Source organism: Pyrgilauda ruficollis, unplaced genomic scaffold (assembly GCF_017590135.1).
Source record: "Pyrgilauda ruficollis isolate IOZ18807 unplaced genomic scaffold, ASM1759013v1 scaffold10, whole genome shotgun sequence".
In the NCBI taxonomy this organism is placed as follows: domain Eukaryota; kingdom Metazoa; phylum Chordata; class Aves; order Passeriformes; family Passeridae; genus Pyrgilauda; species Pyrgilauda ruficollis.
Genome location: NW_024508101.1, coordinates 13,216,177 through 13,229,166, shown reverse-complemented (window position 1 = coordinate 13,229,166; position 12,990 = coordinate 13,216,177). Strand labels below are relative to the sequence as shown.

At 37.1% G+C, this 12,990-nt stretch overlaps 1 protein-coding gene across 1 annotated transcript in view; it reads left to right on the top strand.

The window, feature by feature from the left end:
• Positions 1-12,990, top strand: part of CACNA2D3 (calcium voltage-gated channel auxiliary subunit alpha2delta 3) — a 389,621-nt gene that overhangs the window by 292,431 nt on the left and 84,200 nt on the right. Inside the window, exons 18-23 of the mRNA XM_041463788.1 lie at positions 2,967-3,050; positions 8,016-8,087; positions 8,321-8,382; positions 10,216-10,283; positions 11,992-12,037; positions 12,190-12,287. Coding sequence (XP_041319722.1) covers positions 2,967-3,050; positions 8,016-8,087; positions 8,321-8,382; positions 10,216-10,283; positions 11,992-12,037; positions 12,190-12,287 — 430 coding nt within the window. The remainder of the gene's footprint in view (positions 1-2,966; positions 3,051-8,015; positions 8,088-8,320; positions 8,383-10,215; positions 10,284-11,991; positions 12,038-12,189; positions 12,288-12,990) is intronic.

Here is a 12,990-nt window from a genome sequence, read left to right as displayed (position 1 = left end):
TATTATATATAAGCCAAAGATTAGCAGCACACATTTTAAATCTAGCTCTTTTTCTCCTGTACTTATATCAGAGTAATTTGGTAGAATTCCTAGTTTCTATCTTTCCCAATGGGTCCCTTAATGATTTTTTCAATGCTTTATAGTAATCTTGCAGATGGGTTTGGCTTCAGGCTCCAATCAGCATTTTATACTTTACCCAGGAGCCTCAGAGATAAAAGGTTAGATTAGGTTTGCTACCAGAGAAGAATATACAGATGAATTCTATTTTTAAAATCTGGGGAATTGCTTCAGTGTCCATGAATAACTTTTAGTAAGAAACTAGTTAAGCAATAAAACCAGAAAGAAGCTAGAGGAGAATGGACATTTCAGCATTACTTTTATGAAGTATTTTATATCTGATCTGCTTGCCTTGGTGTTTGATGCCCTGTTTACATAAGCATAATGTAAATTTACTGCTGGGAATAAGGTGATATTTTCGTGAAGATTATTAGTTCCTGTCCTAAATGCATTAGTTCCTGTCCTAAGTGCACGTGCAATTCCTTTGAATGCTTATAGAGCCTAACTCTTGCTTGACCACTGGGATTTTGACTTTATGTCTTCTTTTATGAATTTTTAAGACATGAATGCTTCTGATTCTTTTCTGCAGAACTTTGGATGTTTTATCCAAATCTCCATTTGTTTGCCTTTGGTTTTTGCTCTCTGAGCGTAAGGTGTGGAATCTATATGATTAAAATAAATACTAGCCCCATAATATGATGCTAATGGTTTACCTTGGGTTTGAAGCCTGCTTCTGCTGTCAGACACACAAGATCAACTTTTCTTGTCCTAAATAAAAATCTGCACATGTCTGAGAATGCAGTACAGCCCAGAAGCTCTTCAACATCTGTGAGGGGGGATGTAATTAAACATTGGAGTCAGTACAGGAGCTGTTTGCTCTACTCAGATGATCCCAGCTCATGTCTTTGTAACACTGTTCAGCCCTCAGGATTTCAGAGCTTGACTGTAACCATTTCTATTCTACAATGACTAAATCAGATCAAAGATTTATTTGGTTAATTGGTGCAGCCACAGAGAATAGATGTAGTTACTCCCTGTGAAGATTAAAGATAATATTGATATTGCTGCAGCCATAATGAAAGACTTGCAAAACACAGCTAGAGAAATCAAGCCCTAGTAATGAATGGGATGTTATCCTCTCATGTGTTATTCTTGTGAGATTTAATTATATTGGCTGCAAATTCTGTACTTCAGTATTTGGGTGTAGTTATCTCTCTGGCTATCAGGGCTGTCACAGAGCAAAAATTAATTGTAGGACTGAGCTGCCTGAATTCAAAGTCTGGAGTATGAGCACGTGCTGAAAGTAGAAATTCTTTACATCTCTCTACCCATCTGTTGAATAGTAGTAGAGAAGAAGTAAGTAGACAACCTTATTACAAGTGCAGTGGGTTTTAGCAGAGGGCAAGGAAAGCACATGAAAATACTTTTCAATTGCATCTGCATCACTTCCCAGAACTTTCACCAACAGAGTTACTGGGAATTTTTTATGCAACAGAATGAGAATTGACTTAGGATTTTATCCCACAGAATTTCCTAAAATAACTGGGGTAAGAAAAACTGGGGTATCCAATTTTTAATGAGCAAAAATTAAGGAAGCTCAGTGAAGCCTGTGCTGGGAGAAACTTTACAGTGCTACATCTCAAAATCTCTTTGTGTTAATATGCTGTACTTGATATTTTTAAAAGTTTTCTGTTCAGAAGGATTATTGTTGTTCCTGTTTTTAAGTAGTGTGGTCTACAAAAGCAACTGTGGGATTTGTATGAGAATTTTTAATTCAGAGAAAAAAAAGGATGGGAGCAACCTTTCTAATGCTCAGAGAGCAAGGCTTTCCCTTGGTCTCTGTAATCTGCAGAACGTGATTGAAAGTGCCTGCTCCACTGGCTGTGGTGATGAATTGCTTGTCTCAAACACTGACAGGTTTGGTTTATGGTGCAGTTGGTCCTGGCCTGAGGGAGGAGAATCAACCATATATATTGCCTTGCAGGTACAGTTTCAATCCTTCTGTGGTGCTGCTGAGGAGTAACAAAAGCAATCTGGGGATGTTTCACACATCACAATGTCTGCTGTCATACCTCATAAAGAGACTTGTGGTTTCTCTTGATAAAAGACCGGATTTCACATTTTGCCAATCCTCTCCCAAATTTACTCTTTTTTCAAATGCACTCTCCTATTTTACTTATCCTGTCAGATTCTTTATTCTTCCTAAGTACTTCTTTCTTCCACTGAGCCAGGTTTGTGTGGTTGCGCTAAGAGGCTGATTTTGAGTGTTCAGCAGAGGGCAGAATTTCCCACGTTATAAACACCTCGGTGTCAAATTAATTTGACACGAGAATGTTTATTTTAAATGTGCGATTTACAGCGTAACAGTGAGGAGTGATAAAACCCCCTACATTATCATTATTACTATGTCACTTTTCCCCATGAAGTTGTAGATAAAATGAAATATCAGCAAATGCTAACACCATACTTCCCAAAGACTTGCATCTTATCTTGTTTGAAGTGAAATGGGTAAACATTTTGTTGATAAGATTACAGTAAATATAACTTCCGGCACAGCTGAAAGAGCCAGTTGGAGATATTTAACATAAACTTTAAGATCCAAGGTCTCCTGTATTTTCCATATGGGGAGAAGAACGTACAACAGCTGAGTTTGACCTCCCTGTGTGTCCATCAAGAAAAGCTCTGCATCATGGCAAGAGATCATGCAAATGATCATGAGTTTTAGGCTTTTAGTTCACAGGGAGCATTTCTGCAGCAGTACTGTTCATTTTGTGTGAATCAAGCTATCTACTGCTAAATGTATTACAGACCATCAGTGTGCATTTAGAATTTTTTTTTAATCTTCTGATGTGAAAATCTTTGTGCAAATGAAACAGGATGTGCTAACTATTCCACCTTTTTTGTACCAGTATGAAGAGGGGAAGAAACGAAGAAAGCCTAACTACAGCAGTGTGGATCTTTCTGAGGTGGAGTGGGAAGACAGAGATGATGTGGTAAGTGATATGTTTTAAAACCCTGTCAGAAGACATTGTTGCATCCCACTACTGTACCTGGAAACTGTTTAAGTAGTCATTAGAGAGGCCACCTGACTGCTCTCTGGAAGGGAAGGACAATAGACCCTTTTATTTAATTCAGAATTTTATAACTGTTTTGCATTGCTTTTTCTTTATGTATGCATACACCACAAACACAGACTCTTTGTATTTTTGGTAAAACTCATCACCCTTGCAGTCTCCATGCATCCTATTGTGTATTTGTGCTGGATATCAAATATAGCTCCAGAAACAGGAATAGAATGTCTCCTCAGGGCTGGCCCAGACAACTGATGAAACTCAGAAATTAGCTGAACTTCTTTCCATGAGATCCTTTTTTCCTCAGTGGAAGTAATGGGAGGTTTTTACTTAATGTACAAAGTCGAAAAACATCAGATGCATAAACAAAATTGGATTCTTTGACCAATGTGCAGAGCAGAGTTTCACTCCAAACTCTAATTTCAGACACATGGGTAGCTGCAAGAGCAGCAGTTCTGTGTCTATCACACAATGCTCTCCATTAACCAAACTTTTCAGTGCTCCATCTACTCTGTAGTTTGCTCTTTATCTTATTCTTTCTTACCTTTCAGGCTTAGCCTTTTCTGCAGTACTGTATCAAAAGCTTTCCTTATGTCCATGGCTTAACCTTTGCCTGTTCTTTCTGTCACTTCCTCAATAAATCTGATTTGTTAGGCATGATTCGTTTTGTGTGAATCTGCACTGACTGTCCCTAATTAAATCGTAACTTTCCAGGTGTTCACCTTTCTGTCCCGTAATTTAGTTTTTCCCATAAGGTCCCTCCTGCCAAAGTCACGACTGCATGTCTGTATTTTTCATAGATGTCTCCTGGATCCCTTCTCAAATATCAGTCCTGTGCTAGCTTCTCTCAAGTCCCTCGTACCTCTACTTTTCCAGAGAGGTTTGAATATATCCACTGAAGGTTCCCATATTTACTGTGTCATGTCCTTCTGAAATCTGGGATGGATCACGTACAGCAGCCCCTGGAGTCTTGTCAGTCTTCAGATATCCTAATTTCTTGATCTCTGTCCTGACAGAAGTCTGTATTTTCTTTCTCCCTTACAAAATATATATCTTGCATTCCCTGCTCCCTCCGCCCCCTTGGTGAATAGTGGAGCAGTTCATCTATGTTTTAGGCAAGGTCTGTTTCACCAGGTGATAGATTGTCCTCAGCCTCTCCTCAGAGGCCACTTCACTTCCTAAGCTGAAATTTTGTGTTGGAGTGCACACACAAACTTTTTCAATGTTTTTATAGCTTTGTGTCATTTTCTATGCACACACTATTTAAGGTTTCCTCATAAGATTTTCATATTTTGTAGCACCCTTCTGCAATCTTGGCAATCTCGGCAATCTCATTGGCCTCATGTTTTATACCCTGCTTTTTCTCTTAACTTTGATCCTTTATTATTCAACCAGTTTCTCTGCTAATAACCTTTTAAAATTTCTTCTGTCCTTTCAAATGTTATTGTTGTAGTTACACAGATTTTAAACCTGAGTTTTCTTATTATTATTTCTCCTTGGTTTGGTTTTTTTTTTCCTTTATATTTCTTCCATTATTTTCTCTGCTTAATTTTCACTTTTTTAATCATGTCTCAGTAGAAGTTCAGTGGTTCAGATAATGGGACATTGAGCTATTTCTGTGACATTGAATGTCAAGTTTTATTTATAATTGATATTCTACCTGAGTACACATGAAAGTCCAGATTCAGCTTTCTCTAGGTACTGTCTTTGATTGATGCATAAGCTCCATCACTTTTTCTGAAAGTTTCTTTAAAAATTGAGCTTTGTCTTATCTGAAGGCTGCAAAAATTTTATTTCACATTTTGATAAAAAATATATACATACAATTAATCTGAATCTTTCTTTCACCTATGTTTCTTAAAAATGAATTTTTAATTGTAACACAGAAACAAGCTACACATGACTGTTTCACCCAAGGCCTTATATTTGATGTTCTTGATTTTTTCCAAGCTTGAGTAGTAAAGCATTGTTTATTCAACTGCAGAGGCAAAGAATTAATGTATTCATATAGCTGCTTTTAATAACATATACTACTACTGGTATTTTTTTCTCCCATGAAACACTTACATATAAGCTGATTAAGATATTTTCTTACTTTTTGCCACATTAATTTCATGGTTACATAGTTTTCCAAGAATATAGAATGATCTCATGCTGCAGTAGTGAAACTGAGTTGTTAGGAATTGATTGAAAGATATTTTGTTGAAAAAGCAATAATGCTTATTACTCTGAAAGGTGAAGACATGGGTTTTCTTCAGTGATCCAATGAGGAAAAGGTGGCCAAACTAAGGTTAGAATTTTTTTCACTGTGAAATATCGTTGTCATAAATATATCAGCTCATTTTCCAGGTTAACAATACATGCTATCTTGCTGTTAAGGCATTTTATTAGAAATAGAGATTTTAGCATGAGCTTGTTAAGTTAACAGTGTCTTCCAGCAACATTTGCAAATACACAGTACCAAAGAGGAGAAGTTTCAATTTGGATAGAAACCTTTTTCTTATTAACTCACCTAAAATTCTTCTGGTATAATTTCTAGCTGAATGAAATAATTTTTTTCCAAATAAAAAAAAGACCATGAATGAATGTTTGGGGCTTCAAGCCAACTGAGGCAGTGCTTATTTTATGCATTTGAGGAGGGAGATGAAACTGCAGAAGAGCTGAGAAACCAGATTACAAAGCCAAGAAATGCAATCACAGCAAGCAGGAAAAAAAAAAAAAAAAAAAAAAAGAGAAGTAAAACTCTAAATCCCACATGCAGTCTTGATCTTAAACACTACTGAGAGTTTGGAGATCCTTTTAGTAAATCTATGACTTGCCTGAGGCTTGTGGGAGGAATGGGTCTTAGACAACTGCAGGCACCAATAGGAGAAAAATGAAAACCATGTTAAAGATAAATGGAACTGTTCTGTAAATGTTAGAAAGTAGATGGTTAATTAAGACCAGCTCTCCAAGTCCAAAACCACAAAACTTAAAATAGGAAACTATTTCCAGAATTGCCTATTATGTATTGTTAAAAAAAATCTACAGTAAAATATATGCTTTATTTTATATATGCCTCCAGCTAAAAATTATTCTTTTACACTCACTGACAGAAGAGTAAGACTGTTAATTCAAATCTAGGTGCCCTAGAATTAAATTTAAAGAGCTGCAAAGTTTGCAGTTTTTGATAGGTCAGCCATGCTCAACTTGTTTGTGAGAATAAAACTAGATATTTCACTGGCAAGTTTGGTGATTCTCTTTCCCCTCCATTCTAACTCAGCCTGCAGAGCACATTGATGTTTGTCTTCACAATTTCTCATTAAAACTCAACTGAATTGCTCAATCTGGCATGAGGTACTGTGGAAGAGGAGATATTTATTCAGCAGGAACATGATGTCCAAAATTGTGTTTAGATAGATATGCAATAGAAGAGACATAAAAATGCTCAATTTTCCAATATTTTTTTTTGCATTTTAAATGCTAAATTGATTTGTAATAGCGGAATTTTCAAATCGTAATGAAAACTACAGCTGTGGAAGATCTGTTGGTGCTTTTTCCCACAAAAAGCAAAATAACTCACCTCTTCCATTAGTAAATCTAAGAGTGTTCAAATTAAATATTTCCATTTATGGATGGTGTAACTGTTAAACAGCAACTTTTTTATTTCTTCTCTAAAGTGAACTGATGAATAGGCAAATTCAAAACCCGAAGGCTGAGGATTTCTCAAAACACCTGTCTTGTCTTTCCTCAGTTTTAGCTCAGAACCCTGTCCTCATCCTTGGGGACACTGATGGTCATTTTGGCTTACAGGGTGGGGGATGCTTGTTGGGTTTTTTTAAATCTTTTCACCATCATGGCACGTTCATCTCTGAGAGAGGTTGTGTGTGCTTTGGGAGGAAGGCAGGGAGCACCAAGGTGTGCTAAGGGCAGAGTTTTGAGGGATAATGGGCCGGGGACATTGCAGCTCCCAGGTTTGAAAGACTGTAGCTCATGCAGGAAAAAAAAGTTACAGGAAAAGAGTGTGGGTTTGTAGTGGTGATCTAAAAAGTAGCAGATTTAATTTGCAGAGCAGCAGCTAAATCATTGTTTTTCATTTCTTTTCTGTTTTCCCTAGCTTCTCTGAATTTTTGGTTTATAAAGCAATGAAACACATTTTTGAAGGGGATTTAAAATGTCTTTTGGAAGATGTGGAGAGGTCCAGGTCAATTGTTAAAGCTCTGACTGGCCTAGGTCTTCCACTACAGAGCTAAAATTTAATACCTTTTAAGGGGTGCCTGGACACCAATTGACAACCAGAGGGAATTGAGAAGCACTCTGGCTGTGTGTTCCCCCTGGATCACATTCTGATCCCCTGGGCTGCCATTCTGGTTTTCATGGTCTAGTGCTAATTTTTGATGCAGTTATGATAAAGTTTCTGGTGCTCATTAAGGATGCAGCCAAATGTAGATTCTTATCAGAATAAATAGTGTAAGATAAGGGGTTTTCTCTCATTTTGCTTTCTTGTTATCTGCGTCATTGTTGATGTATTTAAACACTGGGCCCTGGTCTAACCAGCTAAATCCAGCTAGGAATCTAGTCCTTGCCTTGCCATGCAGGATAGTAGTCACACTGTCCATACCAAATAAAATCCAGATTACTACACAAAAAGGTATTTTACTATGAAGGATGCTGAGAGCTCCTATCTTATGTACCTTAGCTTGAAATAGTATGGCAGGAGCCTTGGCCTATACAGTCACTAATAAAATCTGTAAATGGGTTCTCCAGTGTATAGTAGAATTATTGGAAATGAAGGAATGAAGAAAATTGAGTGCTACTTAAGCCAGATGAGTGTACTGGAGAGCTCAGAGCTTAAAGGATTACAGAAAAAGTAAATAAAGGAATTGACACACAGTTCCTTCATTTCAGCTTCGAAATGCAATGGTGAACCGGAAAACAGGAAAATTCTCCATGGAAGTGAAGAAGACAGTGGACAAAGGGGTAAAATGTCTATAATACTATTCTAACTAAACATAAATCAAGCAGATAATTTTTAAATTATTTTTAAGGTTGCTATAAATATGGTTCCCTGCAGTATATATTTTTTTTCACTCACTGAATGTAAACTTTGCTTCTAATTATGTCAGTGACTAACCACTTGATCTTTTATACGTTTCTTATAGCAAACTAACTTCTTCCCCTCTCTCCTTCTGACTTTCTTGTTCTGAATCTAGAAGCGGGTCCTGGTGATGACAAATGACTACTATTATACAGACATCAAGGGTACTCCATTCAGGTAGAGCCGGCCATAATAAATGGATGTTTTGCCCAACTCATTGGATTTGTGCTTATACAGACCTTGTGAACTCATTAAAAGCTCATCAGCACAGGCTGACAATGAAATATCCCTGGACAATGCCGAAAATAGCAAGGAGAAGGAGCCTACCAGCATTCCTTTCAGCTTTTCCAGGGATGGAAAGTTTGTGCAAGCTCACACAGGCAAACTCACAGTGTTTGTCATGGCTTACGTTTCATTGAAAAAATATTCAGTTGAGGTTTACATTGAAGGAAAGGCTTTCGCAAGTACTTGGAGAGCTATAAATACTATAATCCATTTAAGTAACTACATCTTGAGCCCCATTTTATTATTTTTTTCCACAACAAGAATGTAATGTAAAATGAGATAGTATTTCACTTCCAATTTGAGGTTTGGATGTTTTTTTTCTCTGAACAACCTTCAGTGGATTTCTATAACTAAAACCAAGTAAGCTGGTAATTTTTGCATGTATTTTAGGAGGAAAGAAAAAGAAAAACAGGTAGTCACTTCAAAAATGCTCTTATTTGAACTAGAAATAATCCGCTAACAAAAGAACCCTAACTGTACTTTGCACTTGAGGCAGGAGTTTGGCATTTGTGATGCTCAACTGAAATTTTCTTCAATGGAAGAGTTTCACATAACTTGAGCTACATTACCACACAGAGAAACTACGGGCACATTCCTCTGACCTCTAATGCATGTTAAAATTTACTGATGGGTGGTAATACTCAGTGGGTTTTTTGTTTTGTTTTCATGTTGTGGAGTTTTTTTCTGGTTGCTGTTTGTTTTTCTTTTTCTGTTTATTTGTTTGTTTTTTCTTTGGCACTGGCACTCTTGCACTGTTAGCTAAACAGAAATCGGGCTATGTGCATGCATGTAGTGTGAGTTATGGTGCTAAGGACAGAATTATAGTTAGGAAAACTCCTTTTTCAACATGGTGTGTATCTAGTTTTGGATTGTTGGGTAGATTTGGGACAACTGCACACTGTAGTGTCAAAGATGTTTAGTGTTCAGCCCTTTCCCAGACTGAGCTGTTGATTGCAGCTTGCGTGCTCTTGGATTTGGTGCCTCTCCATGTACTTGCATTTGCAGTCTTGCTGATTACTGCAGATTCCTAGCTCAGGATAATCCCCTTCAATGAATGAATGAATGCCAGAAGGTATTCTGTGTTTGTGTTCGATAGCAAGAGGCATGGGATCCCCCAGCCACTTCATTAAACTTGGATGTTTTAAATGGTAGACTGAAAACCAGACCAAAACACAGTGTGTAACAGTTGAGAATTTATGAAGCTGAAGTCAATACAAAAGAGCTATGCTAGCTAAAAATATGAAACACAGAAAAATTAGTCCAGGAGGAGTCATGATGCTGTTGTCACATCTGAAATTCTTTTCCTGTCAGTAGTGCCATCAATTCCCACACTTCTGTAGTTTCTCAACAGCTTCGTCTGATTTACAAAAAATTGTCTCCCTCATTGTAAGGCCATGGTCATGTTGAAGGCTCAGCTGAAGAAATCTCATGCTGGGTGAACAGCAGTGAGCTTAGAGGGGCTCATTTATTAGTTTGCCAGCAAATAATGGTTTACTGCACCTCTAAGCACACATGAATACAGCCAATTGTTGCAGGCACATCAGAACTGAGACATCGTTGAAGCAACTAATTGAACAATAAATATAGTTGGTAAGGGTTTGGAAACAAACAGTTTTTAAGTTAATCATAGAACATGAGCTGGAAATGTTAAAAATGAAAATAGCTCTGAATGTCTGCTATTGTTTGTCTCACAGATTTCAAGGTCTGCTTTATTTCTCTGCACAGTTTAGGTGTGGCTCTCTCTAGAGGACATGGAAAATACTTCTTCAGAGGAAATGTAACTGTAGAAGAAGGTAAGGTACCTACCTTCTCATGTGGCTTACACAGTAGTTTTATTGTTAATTTGGCAGTTCCTTGTCTGCAGATTCCATAAGAGTGTTAGACTTTTTTTTCTTTGAAGATCTTTTACTTCACAGGCTTTCAGGCATAGTCAGACTGTTTGTGAGTCTTCTTTAGATGGGATTATCTTCCATCCTCTTCTCTCAGTACTTCAGAGAACAACTCATAGCCCAGTGTTAATTGTTTGTGGTGTTTTCTGAATGAAGTAACCCCTAAGAGCACTGTAATGGCTGTTGGTTTTGTTCACAGACTATACATTGTGAAATCTTTCAGAGCTGTAACTGGTATGTGCATTAGCTACAAGGATTTACCTGTTTATAATAGTAGTAGAAGTACCCAGGGAAAGAACTGTTCTTTGGTTTTGGTTTTTGATAGGTCCCCAACTAAATGAGTGGAGGAGTCAACTGTGTGAGTCAAAGTTGTTTGGCAAGGTTTCTGGAGATGAAGAAAGAGTGGAGGCATTTCAGAATGTTGAATAGAAGGTTGAAAATTTTAGAAGCTGCTGAGCAAAAAATGTTTCAATAGAAGAATGCTTTCAGATTTTATGCTGAAGTCTCTATTTCCGATTCTCCTTCTTATTTTGTCAGCGTTCTTAAACAAGAAGCTAATTTCTTCAGGGCTTTGTTCTTTGGTTGTATTTTGGGACATGGATATGTTCTTCTACTCAGGAGAGATATGAAAATAAGTGCCTTGAAGTTTGAGTATCTGCACAGCAGCTACAAAGGAGGCACAACAGGAGACTTGGAACTACTCCCTCCCCAGATTGTTCCCTACATCCCTCTCACTGACGTTCTTTAATCCAGCCACACATCTCAGGCAGTCTGAATCCAAGATATACCCCAGAAATGTTAACAGAACCATAACAGTTCCCACTCTTACCTTCAGTGATTCTCCCTCCCTTCATCTCTCTGTCCTCCCCAGCGATCACAGTTTTAGCTCCAGTTTTGGTTTCCCTGCCCTCCTTAGTCACGGTTGCTCTGTCCTTGTTCATTGTGTACTCCAGGGGGTTAGACCCAGATGCTGCCTTCTGAACCCTGGTTACTTATTGTCTATTGATAAGTGGTTTAAGAGTTTTTAAAATTGCCAAAGTACATTTTTATTGTGCTATATAACTAATGATATAGTTCTTATTTACAAGCATATGTGTGACCTGTTAGTACAAAAAACCTTTTCTGAACAATCCCATAAATTGCTGTTTGTGTTCATGGGCTGTATGCTTAGGTTTTGAGGGAATTGTCCTTAATAAATTTTTTCTTTATAAGAGAGGAGAACAGCTCACATGAAATGAGAATTGTGTATTTCAGCATAAAGAATTTTACTGGCCAAAGAGAACAAGGGAGTATGAACAGGAGGCTGTTACCCTTTTGCATTTGTCTTTGCTGAAATGGTCTTCTAAACTTTAAATATATTATGTGAGTAACTCACATGAGTTAAACATATCAGCACAATTTTTTTTTTCTTACCTTTTCGGTTTTAGATCTGATTTAACTAGTTTTGCCAGTTTGTTAGACCCTAAAGTGTATTTGAACATAGTTTACTGTGATTTATTTCATTATGGTAATAACGCACTTTCCAAGAAGGGTTTATATTATGGAGTGTATGCAAATAACCATCTGTTACCCAGACTTCTCCCTAAATAACCCATTATTATTCCTGTTACAGGTTTACATGATTTAGAACACCCTGATGTATCTTTAGCAGACGAATGGTAAGCCTTAAATAAAGCATGAAATTAGTGTCTGTTACCCTCCTTGGTTTCATATTGTTTGTGCCTGCAGAGCCCAATTCTTTATGTTCAAAGACAAAGAAAGATTGTGCTTGTACATATAGCTTTTTACTGTTTTGACAACGTGTTCACAGGTCCTACTGCAACACTGACCTGCACCCGGAGCACCGGCAGATGACTCAGTTGGAAGCAATCAAACGCTACCTCACAGGGAAGGAGCCCCTGCTCCAATGCAAGTACTGGGTTAAATGTGGATTTGCAGGCTTTATCCAGCTAAAAACTGTCATACTTAACCTTCTACAAAATGCAAAGCTACTTAGTTCAACCAGTGATAGGATTGCTTAGCTAAAGTTGCTTTGCAATTTCATATAGTTTTGAGCTTTTCTCATGGTATCAAAAAAAGTATTATTTTTATTATAATTAATTATGTACTATTAGTAGTAGTATTAATTATGATAAAAACTATCAACTTTTACAGTAAACTATGTGTCTGTTCAGATGGTGTAGCTGTACTATGCAAAATTATCACCCCATCTGGTTTTATAAATTAAACAGAACTGATGGGAATCAATCCTTGGATCACGCCTCTAAAGAATATACCTGATATTTCATGAGTATTTTAGGGAAGATGCATATGTAATTAGCATTTCTCAACTGCAAAGCAGAATAAAAAATTCAGATAGGTGCACATTCTGTATGTTTGCAGAAATGCAGAGCTTTTTTGACTGTTACTAGACATACTTGCTTTAACCTTATGGCACATGCAGACATAAGCATTAATAATATATACATGAAAGAGTTATATGGAGTATCATCGGGTATTTTGACCTAAAATTGTTGCTAATACGATGAAATTATATGTGAAAAACTGCATTGTGGTAAAATACAGTGTAATATTAGGTAGTAAATGCTTTGTAGTGTGAAAAGTTTGAAAA